Genomic DNA, 22,286 nt, shown 5'->3' on the forward strand with positions numbered 1-22,286 from the left:
AAGCTAGGCACAGCAAGACAAATTCCACATTCTCACTTGTATGTAGAAAAAGATATATGGATAAAACCATTTCAAAAACATTTAATGATAAGAATGTTATTGAGTTCACTAAATATGTCTTTCCTTTTTAATGAGTTGAATCCATGAGTACACATAGAACATTTAATATAAAACATTTAAGAGTTTATTAAAAAATAATTCGTCAATACATTATGGCTTATTGCAAACTGCCTACCATCTGCATAGCTGAGATTTCAAATCCTGCATCTCGAATAGCCATCAGGATCTTTCCCAGGAGTCCTGAAAATGAAGAACAAATGATTGCAAAAATATAAAATTTTTAAAGTATTTTAGTTTCTTAGAAATCTAAATTTTCCATATCAAACTACCATCCTTATCCTCCATGTGAAGAAAATACACATTCTTGCAAGAGAAAGTAAATCCCTAATACTGAGCAATACATTTAATCATTTGATTCCCTCAATAAGTTGCTTCAAGAAAATCAATAATGGTCCTGAGGATTAGGTAAAAACCGTTTAAGATACTATTTTGCCTTTAAATCTCTAAAAGTATAGTGATGTAGAGAATTTAAAATCAAACAATTTAAAATTAACATTATAAAACACTGAAACATCAAGGTACTAGATACAGAAAAAAAACAAAGAGTATTTCAGAGAAGTAGAAAAGTCAAATTAAAACTGAAAAGATAGGCAGAACCTTCCACGGGAAATGAAAGTACGAATGGTCGCTAAAGGTTGTAAACATTTAGACTTATCTATGGACAGGAGAGAAGGAACACATCCGAAAAAGGAGCGTGTTCACTTGACAGCAGGAGAGCAGAAAAGGAAAATAAAATTGAAAAGGAAAAGAGATTGAAACCAAATTAATGAAGGCCTTGGATATCAACATGAGGAAGTTGGCCATTATCCCACAGATGAGTGATCTTTATTACGAATTTTATAGACTTTGGAGGTAGAGGACCAAATCTGAGATTCTATTTGTTTGCAATAAAAATTCCAAGTTTCTTTTTTCAAGTGAGCTAAAACTTTCTCTGCCTCTGTATCTTAGGCACACCCACCCACCCACACACACATACACACAAACTCCATATTCTGTATCATCTGGATGCTCATCTAGTAACCCTAAATCACCAAGTAGTATTATTGCCTGAATGTACATTTTTATTTATTATCTTACTAGAGCCAAGTATAACTATTTTAATTGTGGCAGGCTGAAGATTGAGAGAAAGACAGGATTGGATCTATTTCTCAGATTGCACATTTGCACCAAATGAAGGTCAAATGTTGTCACAGCATGCTTCAGTAGCTAATGTTTCTCAAGCGTTTCAAAGCAGAAAGTAGTGGGCTACTTGACTCGTCACAGTAGTACAGGCTCACAGATAACTCCCTCTGTACCATATTTAGCTGGGCTTGATTTTGTAGAACAGCATCCTTTTTCAAATTAATGCTATTATGCAGCCACTTTGGAAGACAATATGGAGATACATTAGAAATCTGAATACAGACCTAGCATATGGTTCAGCCATCCCACTCCTGGAAATTTTCCCATACCAAAAGAAATCAGCTTATCAAAGAGTTATCTGTACTCCAAGTGCTTAGGCCCCTGCTCCTCCGTGGGAGATCCCAAAGAAGCTCCTCACTCCTGGCTTCGAATAAGCCCAGCTCCAGCTGTTGCAGCTATTTGGGGAGTGAGTCAGTGGATGGAAGACTTTGCTGTCTCTCCCTCTCTCTGTAATTCTACCTCTCAAATAAATAAATAAAATCTTTAAAAAAAAAAAGAGTCCATGAAACTTATTTTTCTTCAAAAGGGAAACATTTCTGAAGAAGAGGAGTCACTGAAAATATTGGGCAGCATAATGCAAAATAAAAGTAGTATTGTAGTAAAATTACTAATGTAATGATGTTAGGCAATGTGATCTGAAGAAAAGAATATGAATAAAAAGAATAGCAAAGGCTTTTGAAATTGTCTTGCACAATAATTAGAAACAATTCAAACATTATATTACAAAATATTTTGTTTTAGTTTGTACACCAAGGAAATAATGAATATAAAGTATTTCTAAACAAGAAGTAACACACTGGATACCATGCACAAAAGAAAAAGATGACACCACAATTTTGAGTCCAAGTGACTAGAAGAGTGATAGTATACCTTTAAGAAGAAACAAATAATGAAGTTACATTAAAGAAGTATTGTGGACATACAAAGATAGACTACGCTGTGAAGAATGTACTGCATATATAAACTAGAAAGTTGACTGGCATTTGAGGTGACAGCATACCTACTGGCTGAATGAATGGAACAAACTGCCTTTAAAGATTGGTAATACAGAATTTCACTCCAATAGATCAAGTTAGAGAGATACAATGAGGACTTCAGAGAAGTTGGAGCTGAAATGATAATGGCTGACACATTGTATATAGGGAATAACAATCTCAATGACTCCAGACTTCTCAGTAGAAACAATGGAAGTCAATGGACAATTGATATTTTTAATGTGCTCTAAAAATATATAAAACCATCAACTTGAAATTCTATATCAACACAAAATTCTTCAAGAAAACAGAAATTCTCTCTTTCCCTCTCTCTCTTTCTCTCTATCTAAAATTCACATTTTTAAAAAAGAATGGTGGTAAAATAAAATCATTTTCAGACAAAATAAAACTAAAACAATTTGTTACCAGGAAACCTGTACTACAAAAGATGCTGAAGGAGACTAGTCAGCTTTAGGGAAGTAAAATGTGACGGAAAAAAACAGGACCCAGCCCAGGCTGTTGTAGTCATTTGGGGAGTGAACCAGAGGATGGCTAGTCTAGGCTGAAGCTAGGAACCAGGAACTCCAAATGGATCTCCCATGTGGGTTAAAGGAACTCAAGTATTTGAGTCATCATCTGCTGCCTCCCAGGACTCACTAGCAGGGAGCTGGATGAGAAAAGCAGGAACAGGGACTTGATTCTGTACTCAGATATGGGATACTGATGTCCCAAATAGCAGCTTTTCCAGCTGTGCCCCAACACTTGCTCAAAAGTGTTTCCATCTTACGGACTAATAGGGTGGAGGGGCAATGAGACAGAATAGAAGGTAGAAGATGTGGCAGCAGCCATGATAGAAGGACTTATGGATGATATCCCCAAGTTCGGATTTTATCCTATAGAACAGAAGTTATTTAGCTTTTTGATCTTACAGACCCTTTCAGCTTAGAAATTATTGAAAACTCTAAAGAACTTTTATTTATGCAGGTCACAACTCTTAACATTTATTATAAAAATTTTAAAAGAGTCTAAAGATTATTTATTTGCAAGGCAGTTATACCGAGAGAGGAAGAGAGGGAAAGAGAGTGAGAGTGAGAGAGAGAGAGAGAGAGAGAGAGAGAGAGAGAGAGAGAGAGAGAAAGAGAATCTTCCATGTGCTGCTTCACTCCCAAAACAGTAGCAATGGCTGGGGCTGGATCAGGCAGAAACCAGAATTCTGGAACTCCATCTGGGCCTCCAACATGGGTGCAAATGCCCAAGCACTTGGATCATCTTTCACTGCTTTCCCAGGTGCATTAGCAGGGAGCTGGATCAGAAGTGGAGCAGCTGGGACTTGAACCAGCATCCAAATGGGATATTGGCATCACATGTGGTGGCTTAATCTGCTATGCCACAATGCTGTCCCACCAAAGATTTTAAAATATATATGTTAATTTCAATACAACAACAAAATCCTTTATAGTCTTTTTTTTAAAAAAAAGATTTATTTACTTATTTGAAAGTCAGAGTTACACAGAGAGAAAAGGAGAGGCAGGGGGCGAGGGGAGAGAGAGGTCTTCCATCCACTGGTTCACTCCCCAATTGGCTGCAACATCGGAGTTGCACTGATCCGAAGCAAGGAGCCAGGAGCTTCTTCTGGGTCTCCCATGTGGGTGCAGGGGTCCAAGGACTTGGGCCATCTTCTAATGCTTTCCCAGGCCACAGCAGAGAGCTGGATTGGAAGAGGATCTGCCAGGACTCAAACTGGCGCCCATACGGGATGCTGGCGCTGCAGGCGGCGGCTTTACCCATATGCCACAGCACAGGCCCCCCCAAAATCCTTTATGTTCTAACATAAATAGCTTTTGAGAAAAAAGAACTATATTCTTAAAATAAATTTGTTAGGAGCCACTGTCTTACATTTAAAAACCCTCTTTAATGTCCAATTTAACAGAAGGCAGCTGGACTCGCATCTACTTCTGATTCCAATCTGCTTCACCCATTTGGTGCCACTGCCTTGATTCATCCTATGGCAGTAGCAGTTTTATCTATCATTGCTTTCGCACCATCAGTACAAATTTCAGCGCATTCAAATAAACAAATAATCTCATAGTATTATTATGAGAGCAGTTTTGATGTCACAGACCCCTAAAAGGGTTTTGTTGATAATAAACTTTAAATGATTTCATATGTAAACTGATCTATGAAAGCAGTTAATCTCTATGCATTACTCAACACAAAAAGAGATCTGTAATCTAAATTATGAAAAAAATTATACAGAAATTTCAAAATACTTTTGCACCAAAATAAACTTATCTTTTAATCCCATTTTTCCCATGAGTTTTCTGAAGCACTGTTATAGTATTAAATCTAAGATCTCACTAAACTATGCCGTGTGTGTTGAATAAATCATCTGAACACATTAATTCTATTGACAGATTAACTGAGTAAAATTGCCATCCTGTCAAGAAAAGTCAAGTAAAAGCCAAGTTCCTCTTTATTTAGGTTATGTGCCATTACTGCACCCCTAACTGCTACTTCACCTGTTAACTGTCCGAGGATATTGCTGTTTTTATATTCAATTGGTTAGGTTAGGTAGGATAGAGAAGCTTTTAAGAAACTGCTCTGAATTTAACAGCTTAAAACAACTAACTGTTGATAAACACATATGTCCTACTCTGTGTTCCAGATACAAAATGTTCAGGTGACTGAACAAATGGCCATAACGATGTAAATGAAGCACATATAGAGAGCAAAAAAGGAAGGATAAAATTCCACCCCATGCAACAAGCTTAGGGTCAAATGAAGCACTCTGTACTATTTGGCTGGTGTTTGCACAGTTAATTTGTTTTATAATAGTTTGCTTCTAACTCTATGAATGCTACCTGTTAAGTTTTCTGAATGTCAGATCACCTCCTCTCTATTGTCACTCCCAGAGACTTACTTCATATCCTTGGGTTGTTGAAAAGCCTCTTTATAAATGCCTCCCAATATTCAATCATGCACAGTACCAGGCATCTATTACTGTCCTTGAAAATGCTTGCTTCTTCTGGGATAAGCATCAATGCCTCCTTTAGGAAAACACTTGGTTAACCTTAAAACCACTGCCTCAGTGAGTGGTCAAGAGATGGGCACCAGACCTAGCCAGGGACAATCAAAGTATTCTGCTTTCCAAGTCAAAGCAATTTTCCTAGGAATGGGTCCACAACTGGCACAAACCAGTCACAGGCCTTTCTTGAAATCTTTTTTAGTTGGAAGCAGGGATAAAAAGCATCTTTCCACTCTTTTCACAAATGCATGAGCTCTGTATTGTTGTTAGTACTCCCTTTCCCAATGTCCCAGGAAAAACGGATTTAAGAGCATGAAGCTGACTGCCAAGAGAAGCAATGATGCAGAGAGAAATGCAGAGAGAATAGAGATATCTCAACTCTGTTGAGAGTTCTCCCTAAGACTAGCATGAGCCCAGTCCTTCTTCCAGCAGGCCAATTAAATGAGACAGTATGAGAATTCAAGTTGGGATTCTATTGCTTGCAGTAAAAGATGACATCATTAAGGCACATGATTCATATAGGGAGTGAGATACTGCATCCCGAGAACAAAAAGCTGAAGTATGAAAGGTGGAAGAAAGAATAATACATACTTGAGAGCTGTGATAGTCTGGTGCCTGCTGATCCTGATAATATTATAAAGAACAACAAATATTTACAACAGAAAAAAAATCATATGCATAGCCAAATGATCAAAAGATTAGATGATACTTCCCTCTGTATAAAGTTAATAAAATGAACATAGTTAAAGAATTTCAGATAAGAAACTGACAGACAAAGAAGGAGGTACCCTTCTCCGAAGGGGGGAGAGAACCTCCACTTTGAGTATGACCCTATCGGAATAAGATCAAAGTCAGCGAACTCTAAAGGCTTCCATAGCCCTGGCAACTCATGACTAGAGCCTAGGGAGATTACTGACGCCATGAACAGGAGTGTCAAATTGTTAAGTCAGCAACAGGAGTCACTGTGTACTTACACCCCATGTGGGATCTGTCCCTAATGTGTCGTCTAAAGCCAAGTGATGTTATGACTGGTACTGAAACAGTATTTTTATACTTTGCGTTTCTGTGAGGGCGCAGACTGATGAGGTCTTTGCTAATTATATACTGAATTGATCTACTGTATATAAAGAGAATTGGAAATGAAAAAAAAAAAACAACCTGGTGTTAAAATGGAAATGGCATAGAAAATTAATTAATTTGAAAAAAAATTATGTAGGATCTCTGTCTTTAATGTGCTGTACATTGCTATTTAATGCTATAATTAGTAATCCAATGGTAGTTTTTTCACTCGATGTTGCTTTATGGGCAAAATGTTGAAATCTTTACCTAATATACACTAAACTGATCTTCTGTATACAAAGAGAATTGAAAATGAATCTTTACATGAATGGAAGGGGAAAGGGAGTGGGAAAGGGGAGGGTTGCGGGCGGGAGGGAAGTTATGGGAGGGGGGAAGCCATTGTAACCCATAAGCTATATTTTGGAAATTTATATTCATTAAATAAAAGTTTAATTAAAAAAAAAAAAGAAACTGACAGAAACATATGATAGAAACAAATTCATACACTAATTTTAGAAATAGCAGGCTTAATCATTCCAATAAAAAAAGGCTTGCATCAAATAAAGGAAACATAGGAGGAAAGTACTTGAACAACAAAGGCAGTGTAACGTTAACCGGTATCAATAAGATAAAAGGAACAGCAAAAGCTTTTCCATAATTTAGAGTAGATTACATGGTTTGTATCACTTGGAAGAAAACAGACTGGCATCAGGGTTATAAGATCTAGGACAGGTACAGAGGTGCTACTTAAGGGGGCATCAGTGACCAAAACAATAAAGTACAAGTATGATGAGATGTTAACATGGAGTTCAAGACTTATTTGGGTGTGGAAGCAAATAACACTATGAGAATCCCAGGGGCTGGTTCACAGGCCGCGCAAGGGGATTGACTGTGAAAATCCAGCTTGAATCTAAAGTGAAAACAAACAAAGGTGGAATTTTTTGCTTATAAATAAATACATACATTGAAATATTTCCTAAATGCAGTACATAAATTGATGTCCCTCTTAACTACGATCTGCTCACAGTAAACACATCAGTGGTGACAGATGTATCTTTCATCATTCCTTTCATTATTCCCACCAGGAAGGGCACCCAGATGGAGAGGAGTCCTTAGAAGGTGAATTGGCCTTATAACATTGGCTCATAACAACCCACAGTTGAAAAAGAGTTGTTTTCTCTCCTTAAAGCTGCAAGGAGATTTTTATATGGTAAAATATCCCATGGTAAGGCACAGAGAGAGGGAGTTATCAACAATGATCACATGAGATATTTGACCAAGGGCTCAGTGCTATCAACCTGCGCTCTCACAGATATAAGCGCTGGAAAGCATTCCATTTGAATCTTCTCCGCAGCCTACCATTAGAGAACCTCACCTGAACTACAAAGAATGATATAAATGATTATTTTCTCAGTTCTACCAAAGAAGGTATATAATTAGATATACTGGACATAAGGAAGTTAATTTCTTTCATTCATTGTGTTCTTTTAGGACAGTGATTTGCAAACTACAGCCTGTTAACCAAATCCAGCTTGCCATCTGTTTTTTTTTTTTTTTCCCTAAGATTTTATTTACTTATTTGAGAGGCAGAGTTACAGACAGTGAGAGGGAGAGACAGAAAGGTCTTGCATCCGCTGGTTCACCCCCTAAATGGCCGCAATGACCAGAGTTGGGCCGATTCGAAGCCAGAAGCCAGGAGCTTCTTCCTGTTCTCCCATGCGGGTGCAGGGAACCAAGAGCTTGGGCCATCTTCTATTGCCTTCCCAGGACTTGGCAGAGAGCTGGATTGGAAGAGGAACAGCTGGTTCGAGCCAGCGCCCATACGGGATGCCAGTGCCAAAGGCAGAGGATTAACCTACTGTGCCACAGTGCCAGTCCTCACCTGGTTTTGTAAGTAAACTTAGTGGAACACAGCCATGCCCACACACTTACATATTGCCTATAGCTGCTTTCTTGCTACAATGGCAGTTGAGTAGGTTCCAACAGAGAATATGATCTGCCCTTTACTGTATAGCCCTTTACATAAAAATTAAGTGGACATCTGTTTTCCAAGACTGGTGCTTAATTCTCTTAAGGAGCTTCAATTGAGAATAGATGACCCAAGTTAGGGTCTATTAAAATAATGCTATAACATTAGGGGGAAAAATCACACAGGAATGCAAAGGGAATATGTATCTTTTGAAAAGGGCTTACTGAATGAAAAGGTTTTCTTTATGCTTCCAATATAACTTAGGAAACATGATACTATGAAACAACAGGTAAATAATAAAAAAAAATTAAAAGATCACTGATGGAGATGGAAAAACAAACCAAATTAAAAAAAATGAAAAAATTGTAGAAGCCCCTCTCTAAATTCAAGATGCTGTAACACTGTAAATAAAAGGTGAAATATGTCTGTAACCATTCCAATGACGTGGCAGGATTTCCCAAGCAGAGAATACAGACATACTATTTATACATTATTTACACATGATTAAAGATTAAATCAGTAGTTAGGATTCAGGGTATATTAAACACCAAAGAAAATTACACTATCCATGGTTGTATAAAAGTGTCCTTGTCTAACCATGTGTCTGCTGCTAGAGCAAAGCTTTACAAAATTCACTTTTTGTGGGGCAGGCATTTGAGGCAGTGGTTAAGACAGCACTTGGTATGGCTGGATCCCATACTGGAGTACCTGGGTTCAAGTCCTGGCCCTGTTCCCTCTCTAGCTTCTTAGTAATGTACACTCCAGGGGACAGCAGGTGATGGATCAAGTTCCTAGGTTCATAACCCCTACTTGCATTAAGTTCTATGCTCCTGGCTTTGGCCTGGCTCAGCTCTGGCTGTTGTGGGAATTTGGGCGAGTAAATCAGTAGACAAAAGGTCTGTGTCTGTCTCTGGCTTTCTCTTTCCATCTGTGCTTTCAAGAAAGAAAACAGATTTTTTAAGTTCACTTTATTTTTGTGCTAGAATTTAATTAAACTTTAGGGGGAAAAAAGCAACACAATGTATTATTTGTTCAGGTAGTTGAGGTTTACAAAAGACTTCAGTGTTCTAATTCTAGGTCCACTACTATCCTAAAGGACAGCAAATTGTTTAACCTCTCTATGGACGCCATGTCTCTTCTCATATGTAAAAGGGGATAATCTCTACCTCCAGGGTTGTTAATAAGTCCCTATATGTAAAATACTTCATATAGCCAGTGGTGCATAATAGCACTATTTAAGTATATGTTAGCAGTTGTAGAGTAGTCCTAGGGCCAATAGCAGTCATGAAAGTTAGGTAGGTGGACAATGAAAGTACAATATAAATGTGTAAAAGTAGAATAATCTCCATCTCATTTAATGAAAATAGCAGTACTCGATAGCAAAACAAAATAAAACAAAAGGTGGTAAACATTATACACCAATAACTCCTATGAATGACAGACACAAAATTCATAACAAAATATTAGCAAACAGAATTCAGCAATACATGAAGAGAATTATACACCTTAACAAAGCGGGGTTTATTTCAGGGATGCAAGTCTGGTGCATTCTTCCAAGAATCAATTAAGAGTATGCATTGTATTTGTATATATATGAGCACATCAATTTTGAAGAAAAACATTTGAAAAAGATACATATATTTGATTTAAAAATTTCACAGACAAACAGGAGTAGAGGGAATTGCTTCATCTTGATAAAAAAAACCATAATCAACAATGCAGCTAACGGTAAAAGACATATGCTTTCCAAGTAAGATAGTGAAGCAGGAAAAAAAGGTCCATTCTCATCATCCTTACCAGTATGGTGCTATCAGTTTAAGCTAATGAAATAACGCAAGATGAAATAATAGGCACAGAGTTCAGAAAGAATGACATATAACTGCCTCTTCATATGACATGGTTACAGAAAACAAAAATAAACATAGAATTAAATTTTAGATCTAGTTAATTGATACCAGCAAGGTTGAAGGATACAAGGTAAAGACACAAAAATGAATTGTATTTTTACAGATTAGCAATAAATACCTGTGCATTAATATTAAAATGCAATACTACTTATAATTGTTCAAACAGGAAAAATATTAGATTTAATCTTATTTATTTTATATTATATAAATAATATATATTTTATATCAATAAAATAAATAATATAATAAATATAATAAATAAATCTAACAAAATGCATATATCATTTGTGTATGAAAACTACAAAATTATGTATGTAAGACTGAAATAAATGAACACATATACAGTGTTCATAATTTAGATTTATCATAATAACGATGTCAATCCTCCCCAAATTGACAAATAGATTTAGCGAAGTCACTATAAAACTCTTTGTAAGATTTGTATAGATATAGATAACGTTATTCTAAAATTATATGAAAAAGTAAAAGAACTAAAATACTTTTAAAAATTTTACAAAAAAAGCATATAGAGGAATCAGCCTACTCAACTTCATGACTTATTATATAGCCATAGTAATCAAGACTATGCAGTATTGGCAGAGAATCAGATCAATGGAATAAAAGAGTCATAAATGAACATATACAAATATGTTCAGATGATTTTCTACAAAAATACAAAAATAACTAAATAGAGGAGATTTAGCCTTTTCAACAAACTCAGTGACATGATCACACAAGAGAAGTCATGCAATATAGCCTCCAACAAGAGTTACTTTGCAGAAGCAAGTTTATATTCTGGAAGTCTGTACACATTTAGGGGAACAGTTAGTCTTCTTTCTCATATATATTGTTTTTTTTTTTAAATTTATTTATTTGAAAGTCAGAGTTACACAGAGAGAGAAGGAGAGGCAGAGAGAGAGAGAGAGGTCTTCCATCTGCTGGTTCTCTCCTCAGTTGGCCACAACAGCCGGAGCTGTGCGGATCCAAATCCAGGAGCCAGGAGATTCTTCTAGGTCTCCCACATGAGTGCACGGGCCCTAGGACTTGGGCCATCTTCTACTACTTTCCCAGGCCATAGCAGAGAGCTGGATCAGAAGTGGAGCAGCCGGGACTCGAACCAGCACCCATATGGGTTCTGGCACTGCAGGTGGTGGCTTTATTTGCTACACCACAGCACCGGTCCCTCTCACGTATATTGTATATGCTAGCCACACATTTATTATTTCTTGTACTTCCCACAATAGTCCTACCATGAGTTAGATATTTTCACTCCCTGAAATTCAGATAATGAAATCTGTGCTTCAACAGGAAGTGTGTCCTGTAGGTCGCAGTTAAGTCATGAGGAGAGAGCATCGTGAATGAAATTAATGCCCTTAAATAAGAAACCCCAAAGAGCTCCCTAACCCCTTCTGTAAGGACACAATGAGAAGATGGCCATCTATGAACCAGGAAATAGACCCCCATGAGGCAATGAACTTGGTGATGCCTTGATCTTGGGTGTTTGAGGCTCCTGATAACTCTTTGTATAGGTATCCACTATACAGTATTTTGTTATAGCAGCCTAATTAGACTAAGACAAGCCCTATGAAGAAAATGTTATAATTTTTATTTTGTCGATATTTATCATGTATATCCAAGGGTTAATCAAAAAACCCCAAAGCTAGGAAGTGTTAGAAGACTGAGGTTTGTTGTTTTTTTTTTTTATTTTTTTTAAAATTTTTATTTGACATGTAGAATTAGACAGTGAGAGAAACAGAGAGAAAGGTCTTCCTTCCGTTGGTTCACCCCTCAAATGGCCGCCATGGCCGGTGCTGCACCAATACGCAGCCAGGAGCCAGGTGCTTTCTCCTGGTCTCCCACACGGGTGCAGGCGCCCAAGCACTTGAGCCATCCTCCACTGCCTTCCCGGGCCACAGCAGAGAGCTGGACTGGAAGAGGAGCAGCCGGGACTAGAACCGGTGCCCATATGGGATGCCGGCACAGCAGGTGAGGATTAGCCTAGTGAGCTACGGCACTGGCCCCGAAGACTGAGTTTTAAACCTAGTTCTGATTTTTCCTGAAGCTAAGATTACATTATATATATATATATATATATATTTATATACATATATTTACATATAAATATTGTGGTGCAGCAGATTAAGCTTCTGTGATGGCAGCATTCCATATGGGCACCAGCTTGAGTCTCAGCTGCTTGGGTTCCAATTCGGCTCCCTGCTCCTGCCTGGGAAAGCAGCAGAAGCACAGCCATGCACTCAGATGGGAGACTTCCAGGCTTCCAGCTTTGGCCTGGCACAGTCCTGGCCGTTGTGGCCATTTGGGGTGTGAACCAGTGGATAAATTTATCTCTTTCTCTCTCTCTCTTTCCTTTTCTATCACTCCGACTCTCCCTCTATCTGTAGCTCTGCCTTTCAAGTAAATAAATAAATCTTTAAAAAGTATGTTCAATTGGCATACATATATAACTCAAACAAATAATCCATGTATACATTAAAATATACATATTTCATAGGTATACCTATAGTCAAGAAACATCTTTCTTGATTTTCTAAACATACACTATAAAGTCTCTAACAGCAAAGAATGTAGAATATATATACATTAAAATCTGACATGTTCAGAGGATTATCACTGGATTTATTTATTCAGACTACCAAATTTCCTTCCTTATAATGATGCTTAAAAAATTTTACAGAAAACATGAAGATTATCCCTTTATATTTATTACTAGATCTAGAAAACATTTTTTTTTTGACAGGCAGAATGGACAGTGAGAGAGACAGACAGAGAGAAAGGTCTTCCTTTGCCGTTGGTTCACCCCCCAGTGGCTGCTGCAGCTGTCGTGCAGCGCTGCTCCAAAGCCAGGAGCCAGGTGCTTCTCCTGGTCTCCCATGTGGGTGCAGGACCCAAGCACTTGGGCCATCCTCCCCTGCACTCCCGGGCCACAGCAGAGAGCTGGACTGGAAGAGGAGCAACCGGGACAGAATCCGGCGCCCTGACCGGGACTAGAACCCAGTGTGCCAGCGCCGCAGGTGGAGATTAGCCTATTGAGCCGCGGCGCCGGCCTAGAAAACATTTTTGTAGAGAGAAAAACATTAAAAGTTAACAATGCGGATATATAATATTCTTTGAAATTATGACAAAATCACTTTGCATAGTTAATAATCTAGCAGTTTCACTTTACCACAAGACTCTACATCAAAAAATATATCCTGTGGAAATAATAACTTATTTTGATGTTAAAATTTTTCCAAAAGAGTATTGTTTTTTCCTTCCTGTCATAATTTCTATACCTGTGCACCTCAGGCACTCTTACCATCAGTGATGCCAAACATATACAGTGAAAAAACATGAAAAACACCTTTGTTGTGAATGTTAAACTTATTCCTTGCAATACAATCTAAAAATGACAACACAATTCTACTCATAAGAATGACAGCCCATGAAAAGTATGTTTTGCTATGCAAAAGAAAACTGAAACTTAAGAAGCAACCCAGGTGCTGTAAAACACAACTCATCATGACCTGGATGCTTTGCTTCACAATCCAGATAATAATAAATGGTGAGAAGTGAAAATGAGGGATGGAAAAAAAGCAATTGAGAAATATAGAAAAATAGCAATAGAGAAATATTCAACTCTGCTTGAGTAAATACCTGTAAAAGAAAAGTTTTCATCCTGATATAATCAACAGTATATGAACAAAATTGAGAAAGTTTATATGCATAATATAAATGATCAATTCAAATCAAATGGGAGAAATCTGATTTCTTTTAAACTTTAAATCTAGTGAAATAAAATTAAAAGTATTTGAACTGAAAAATAAGTCCAGTGTATCTTTAAAATGTATAGTATAAAATTAAATCAAAGGCAGAGATGAGAGTTTAGATTAATTTCAAGTTACAAAAGGAATTGCAAGCATTACTAAATTCAAAGGAGGAATTTAATGCCAATCCTAGAAAATACAAATAACAAATACCCTTAGGCACAAAAAGGAGGTGGAAAAGCTTTCTGTCTCCTAGACAGTGGTATGTAACTAGGCAATACCACTTCATTGATAATCTTCCAGTAATTTTTAATTATATGAAAAAGATGTTTGCAAATATCTCCTATGGTATTCTGCTTTAGAATAAGCAAAAATATTGTAGAATTACATGAAATCAGTTATAGTAAAGAGTTTGGATTTAGCAACACTATTAAATTGAGAACCATATTTTAAAATATTTCAAATTAATCCATTAGCTGATTATACAGTCCATTCTAGTATCAAAAAGGCATATAAAAGACCTAGTTAGTCCAATAACATTTATGATCCTTCACTTATAAAACACAATCTAAAATATATTTTTATAATTTAATATACATTTTCCTTTACCAACTTCCTAGCAAGAACAATCTGTAAATTACTTACAAGGAAATAAAGAGTAACCAAATAATTGCTTTATAGATGCACCCAAAATGTGGTGATACTGAGCTGAAGAGAGAATCACAATGGCAGGTCCACAACAATGTAGGGATGACAGAGAAGATCTCCAGGAGCTAAGATCTCCGGGAAAGGACAACCAAGTATACTCAGTATAGCAAAGGGAAATATGAACAGTTACCATGATTGAAATAAGATTGCAGTATTACAAAAAGGACAATCCAAAAAAACAAAAACAGAGGAGGTTAGTAGTTAGGCAGTCCAGAAACTAAAAACTATGTAAGCCTGGACAAACAGATCATCAGAGGTCCAAAGTCAAAGACAGGCTACTACAGAAAACAAGTCAGCCACACAATCACAAAGGGAAGCGAAGTCTCTTCTGCAGAGTGTGCTGTTAACTCTGGATAGGGTGAAATCCTTCCTTATCTCAGACAGCCAGTCCCTCTGTGGCTAACATAAGCCAAAGTCCATAAGCAGCTAACTATGTGTTTCTGGGAGATTTTCATGAATATAACTATATAGGGACTACATGCATTATAACTCAGTGATGGGAATTTGCTAGTTTTATAGGCAAACACAAATGAACCCAGACTAAAAAGGTAATCCAAAACCATGGATCCATTAACTCTAACATAGACAAAGTAAATAAATGTTTTCATTATCTAAAATATTTCAGTTATCTGCTTTTTTAAATATATGTAAATGAAAAGCTTCTCAAAGCTATCCTTTTGGACAATTTTTTTTTAAATGTATACATTGATTTTTGTTTATTCTAGCTCTTCAAACTCACAAAGGAAATCCACAAACCTGGGTATCTTATTTCAAAGAACAGTTTTCTCCTGTTGGTTTTACATCTGATTTCCCCAGCTTTGGAAAGACCTAAATTGTCATAAATAAACAAGCTCAGAAAAAGAGAATGCCACAAATAATTCTCGTTCCTTGTCTACTGGAAGCACATACAGTGTGTACTGGGTATAGGCCTCCATTTTTGTTCTCCTGTTTCCCAGTCGTACATACTGGGTGCAGCCTTGCTGTCTAGTGGTTCTCGAAGCAGTTTCAGGATAAGCAGCATCAGCATGACCTGGAAACTTGTTAGAAATGCAACTTCCTGTATCCAAACCAGACAGAATTATCAGATACTCTGGAGGTGGATATAGGATCTGTATTTAACAAACTCTGCAAGTGATTCTGATTTATTCTGAATTTTGAGAATCATTATCATGCTCAGCCAGGTCTCTAAGCATCATAATAACACTACCATTGCCAGGAAAAATGGTCAGAAAAGTCAATGAATCTAATTTTTCCAGTCATAGTTTCCTTAATCTCACTACCCCAATCCTACATAATTTTAATAAGGAAACCATGAAGATGTAAAATTCTTAAATTTTAATTTTTTGGTATTCATTTCTCCTATCCTTTTTCATTTAATTTTTAGGACCATTCTAAACTGGAACACACAAAAATAGAAATAAAAGTGCAGAACATGAAGGCAAACTTCTATGCCATCCCAGAATCTCAGTTGTTACCAAAGGTAATCACTATTAAGTCATTTCTTAGATGCTCTGGAAATAGTCAACACCTGTACAAACAGTACAAATGTGACCTTTTTGCTTATAGTCAAACAAGAGTATACTATACCTCTGTTTTACAACTTATTCAATTTCCAAATATTGTAGAATAGATAATATCTATGGTAAAATATATAAAACATATGCTCAGTTTAATAAAAAAAATTTAAGATAGTATCTATGGTAACGAGTTAAAAATCACTCCAGGAACCTTCTGAATATGGCTTTCCCATCAATACTTTTTCTCTCTTCAGAGGAAGCAACCACTGACTTTGGAATAACCTTTTCTTTGTAATTTACCATCTACAAATGCATTCTTGAAATGCATAATTGACTTTTGCATTTATTTGAACTTTTTGACAATAGAATTATATAACATAGATGCTTTTATAGCTTGCTTATTCTGTTCAATTTCAGGATCATTACACTCATCCATGTTGCTGTATTTGGCTTTGTTTGACAGTGAAGGATGAAATTGCTAGTTGTAAGTAGTTAGGATTTCTGGATAGAAATGATCTTTAAAATACACATCTGTGGGCCAGCGCCTTCGCTCACTTGGAATCGGTGCCGGTACCCCGGGCCCAGTCCCAGTTGGGGTGCCTGGTTCTGCCCTAGTTGCTCCTCTTCCAGTCCAGCTCTCTGCTGTGGCCTGAGAGTGCAGTGGAGGATGGCCTAGGTGCAGCACCGGCCGCAGTGGCCATTTTGGGGGTGAACCTTTCTGTCTCTCTCTCTCACTAACTCTGCCTGTCAAAAATAAATAAATAAATAAACATCTATGCGCTTCTAACTTTTCTATGATGTGTATACATTCAATACAAGAATAATTGTTCCCTAAAACTACTAAGTCAAGTTCCAGCTAAAATTTAGCACTGTGTACCCATGTAATTTCTTTGGTGTCATATTTCTTTTTTTTTGACAGGCAGAGTGGACAGTGAGAAAGAGAGAGACAGGGAGAAAGGTCTTCCTTTTTCCTTTGGTTCACGCCCCCTACCCCCTCAATGGCCGCTGTGGCCCGTGCGCTGTGCCCGGCGCTCCCCGCTGATCCGAAGCCAGGAGCCAGATGCTTCTTCCTGGTCTCCCATGTGGGTGCAGGGCCCAAGGATTTGGGCCATCCTCCACTGCACTCCCGGACCACAGCAGAGAGCTGGACTGGAAGAGGAGCAATCGGGACAGAATCCAGTGTGCCTGCACCACAGGCGGAGGATTAGCCTACTGAGCTGCAGAGCCTCCTGATGTCATATTTCTTAATGGGAGCATTCTGGTAATTTCAATGCATAAACAACACTGTTTCTATACAAAACTTCATGTTAATTATATATCAGTGTAAGATGTTCTCTTTAGAATGATGATTTTTCCTAAAGAATTCAAGTTAGTTCTATTATCTATCCATCTATCTAACATAATTTATCCATGCATCACAGTTGTGAAGAACTTGAGGCTTATGTTTTGAATTACATTAACTAATAGGAACCAGATAAAATAAAAGCTATGACTAAAAAGCCAAACCTTGTAAAGTTCATATTTGAAATTTCATTTTCTTATTTAATCCAATGCTTAAATAGGATTTAGCTTAAAGTTTGCCTCTGCCTTCAAATCATGGATACTTCAAAGAATTTTTTAAAAATGTGAAGGAGAGCCTATGGCATAATTCTGTATTGAAAATTTCAAAATTGATTTCCGGCATGCCAGTATTATCCCAGTTCTTTCCAATGTGCTTAAGTTGAAATCCTTAACATTATCCTAAGAGACACTTGCAAATGACACCTTGCACAATTAGGCTACTATGCAAAAACTTCCATGCTCTGAAGAAATAAGTAGATGACTAAACCACTCCCTATTTTGCACATTCAGAAACCACTGTACATTTAAGTGTCAACAATGAGAACAGATGTTGAATACATGATAGTTTAGAAATGAACAACCAAAGTAAGTGAAAGCTCTGAAACACAGGTTTTTCAGAGTAAAAAAGGTGTGTACCATTTATTAATCCACTCAAAAATCAATTACAGAAATCATGTTCCTATGTCCCTTCAACATTTTTCATAAGTATTAACTCCTCCTATCTTTTAATATATTGCTTGGAAACTCAAGCTTTTCAGAGACTTTTCTGTAACACAGCATCTTTCCTTTAGATGTTTCTCCTCTTTATTCCACATAAGAATCAATTATAATTATATTGCCAGAATTTCAGCATTTATAATTTCCCACATACTTTAAATCATCTTTTGAAGTCGTGTAACATGAAAGCATGTTTTTCTTTTGTAAATAATTTTCTAATTAAATAATATTATGTGCCCTGAGTCACTGGACTCCAGTTCCATAGGGACTGGCCCTACTCCTTGTTCTAAGAACCAACATGAAGTGAAGAACAACAGTGGTTCCCTTTGGTCACTGTACAATTATACAGGCACCTCTGGGAGAGGATAGGGTTAGGAGGAGATAAGGTAAATCAACCCTCAGTGTATTCTCCCAGGGTACTTTCCCAGGGGGAAAAATGGGCAAATCCTACATTTACTACAATTTTTTAAAGATATGTTTTCCTCAAGTATAGACCATGTCTAGCTATGCTCCACATTAATCATCATGAGTTTTAAAATGACATGGTCCTTTGACAGACAAATGCATGAACAACAGGGAAGGGGAATGGTGGAAATTTGTCTCCAAAGCTATGCATAAAGTCTTGCATTAATCCTCTTCCTCCTAGGAGCCTCAATGTGCACCTAGAAACTAGTAGGTTAAAAAATAAATATTCAAAAAGCAGGTGTGTCAGTTTCTTTCAATAAATCACTCCCCCAATAATGACTGCTGAGTCTTAAAAAAAAAGAAGAAAAAATGATTCTATAAATTTCTCTCATAAATTTTTATTGAAACAAAAACTTCAAGTAAATATTATGTAAAATATTAAAACCTCTGAATAAATACAAATGAAATTTAAAAAACTAATCTTACAAAGGAAATTGCACTATGACTTTTGAGACACCTAAATTATCCTCACCTTGACATTACAATTTTGCTATTTCTTTCCATGAAACTGGGTTTGTTTCCAACAGCACCAGACAGAAATGTCAATCTAAGAGCTATCTAAGTTACAGATCAATCTTTACTGTTATTTTCATTAAACGGCTGGTTTACAGAAGTTAAAATATAATACAGAAGCTACTGTGTTAGAGTATGCTGGGTACCCAAATTTTCTACCACTCTAAGAAATTCTCATCAGCCTGAAACCCAGAACTGAAGACTTTCTTTGAGCTAGAAAAACAACTGAAAAACAAAAAGTGGCTCTTCCCCAACCATCTCCATGATTGTTAGTAACTTGCCATAGGAACAGACTAGGAATCTTCCATCAGGTATCAAATTCATAACACAGGTTTCTGAGGAAGGCAAATTATTAGAGGAAATCCAAGAAGTTCCCTGTCCTCAATGTTTTCAAGAGATTCTCAAATTTGGTGTTCATCAGGATAAATGGTGGGGTGGGGTGTGGGAGGAGTAGGGGAGGATTTCTTAAAATTTATACTCCTGGGATCTATGCTAGACTTACCAAGACAAAAATTCCAGTGTTACAATAACATGCATTTTAAACATTATTCCAAAGTGGTTCTGGTGCCCATTAAAGTTCAAGAGGCACCATCTAGCACACGAGTGGCACAATACCACTGGGTCAGGTTCCATTCTCACATCCTAACCATGCTAAAATCTTCAGATTCTTTATCCCATCTGAGGGAGGCTGCAATATTGGTGGTCCCCAGAGAACCGTAATTCCTGATAATCATTTGTTTGTGTAATTCTGTCCAGTGTTGACCCTGGATTGGCTATGTGCCCTTCTTTAGCCATTCTGACATTAAGCAGAGGCTTGATAAGGAATTGAACCTTAGGAATCATCTTCAGAGGATCCTCCGGGAAGCCAACAGACATGCAATCATAAGTCTAGCAACTCAGGCTAGACTACTGGGAGATGAGAAGCCTCTGGAGGATGAGAAGCAGTCTTGTACACTCCTGTTCCAGTGCAACACCAGCTGAATGAAGACTTGTGAATGACTCCAGCTATGCCACAGAAGACTTGCCAAATTGATAACCCACATAATTGCCTTTAAGAAACTCAGTTTTGAGAGTTCATTATAAAACAATAGATAACTGAAACAGCATTGGTTAAGGCTTTTAAAAACGTTGTATCAAGTGATATAGTCTCTAAAAAATGTATTACTAATAGCTGACCTTTTTGATTTTGTAAAAAGCTTTATTTGGCATAGATAACTGGAACAGTGGTTAAGATGCCACTTGAGGCTCAACAGGCTAATCCTCCGCCTTGCACACCGGGTTCTAGTCCCGGTCGGGGCGCCGGATTCTGTCCCGGTTGCCCCTCTTCCAGGCCAGCTCTCTGCTATGGCCCGGGAAGGCAGTGGAGGATGGCCCAAGTCCTTGGGCCCTGCACCCCATGGGAGACCAGGAGAAGCACCTGGCTCCTGGCTTCAGATCAGCGCAGTGCGCCGGCCGCAGCGGCCATTGGAGGGTGTACCAACGGCAAAAAGGAAGACCTTTCTCTCTGTCTCTCTCTTTCACTATCCACTCTGCCTGTCCAAAAAAAAAAAAAAAAAGATGCCACTTGAGATGCCCCACATCTCATATCAGAGTACCTGGCTTGAGTTCTGGCTCCTCTGCTTCCAATTCAGTTCCCTGCTAATGTGCACCCTGGAAGGCAGCTGGTGACGGCTTAAGTATCGGGTCCCTGTTACCCACATGGGAGACCTAGATTGAGCTACATACTCCTGGCTTCCCCTTGGCCCAGCACTGACTGCCTGTGGCATTTGGAGAGTGAACTAGTATATGATCTCTGTCTTTATGCCATAGGACTCTTGAAGTTACTCATTTTTTTTAATAAAGATTTATTTATTTATTTGAAAGGCAGAGTTACAGAGAGGCAGAGGCAAAGAGAGAGAAAGGTCTTCCATCAACTAGTACACCCCTAAGATGGCCACAATGGCCGGAGCTGTGCTGATCCAAAGTCAGGAGCCAGGAGCTTCCTCTGGGTCTCCCATTAGGATGCAGGGGCCCAAGGACTTGGGCCACCTTCCACTGCTTTTCTAGGCCATAACTGGATGAGAGCTGGGTCAGAAGTGGAGAAGCTGGGACTTGAACTGGTGCCCATATGGGATGCTGGCACTGCAAGCGGCGGATTTACCCACTGTGTTACAGTGCTGGCCTCTGTAGTTACTCTTATAACACGTAAAGGCAGCTCTGAATTTCTTGTAAGTCAGAGTGAAAGTGGATTCAGGATACATTAGAGATTTCTCAAGTTTGGAGGTCACGGTTCAGGATCAAGAGATCCTCTAAGTCTGGCTTCTGGTGGAGGCTGGCCAAGGCAGGGTTGTAAGCCAGGAAGCATAGAGAGATAGCTTAATTGAACACTTAGGAAGCAAACTGACCTAAATGCCTCACACACATTAACTTACTTCTAAAGTAAATTTTGTCAGCTTTGTTTTGCGAATTAAAAAAAAAGTGAGACCTCAGAGAGGTTGAAGAGGTTTCCAAGATGACATAATTAGTAACTGTCCAAAACCATAAAAGTATAATAGTCATTCCAAATTTAAAACCTATTAAAAACTGCAATCATCCTAGCCAAGCACAGAAGATTCTCACCAAGTTATCTCTCATTCTTCTAATTCTTATGCTCCTTCTGCTTTTACTCCACATTGCTAGGCTCTGAAGAGACCCCAAGGTTTCTGATGCAGACATCACAGTTGCTAGGTGCTGGCACTTTGACTGCCTAACAAGATATATTCCTTTGTTCCAGTTAGATGTGAAAGGCATTCCTGACTTCAAAAGATTAAAGACACAGTGACTTTCCATTGCTTTGCCATTTACAGAAAACCTGTAATCATAAAGGCATATAATTAAGCCTGTTCTTTCTACTTTCACAAAGAAATAATCAAATGATCAAAGCTATCCACTCATCCTCTGTCTCCAAAAAGGAGATTTTAGATCAAGTTTACAAAAAGTGATTTCTTGACTCTGATGAACTATATATACATATTGCCAGAATTATACACATAGGATGCTTGAGTTT

General features: G+C 37.8%; 1 protein-coding gene across 3 annotated transcripts in view; it reads right to left on the reverse strand.

The window, feature by feature from the left end:
* The window catches only part of NME7 (NME/NM23 family member 7), a 244,804-nt gene that overhangs the window by 119,898 nt on the left and 102,620 nt on the right, over window positions 1–22,286 (reverse strand). For all 3 annotated transcript variants that reach the window (XM_062192716.1, XM_062192718.1, XM_062192717.1), the window contains one exon: window positions 236–300. In XM_062192716.1, the coding sequence (XP_062048700.1) occupies window positions 236–300 (65 nt within the window). The remainder of the gene's footprint in view (window positions 1–235; window positions 301–22,286) is intronic.

This window comes from Lepus europaeus, chromosome 5 (assembly GCF_033115175.1).
Source record: "Lepus europaeus isolate LE1 chromosome 5, mLepTim1.pri, whole genome shotgun sequence".
NCBI classification, from domain to species: domain Eukaryota; kingdom Metazoa; phylum Chordata; class Mammalia; order Lagomorpha; family Leporidae; genus Lepus; species Lepus europaeus.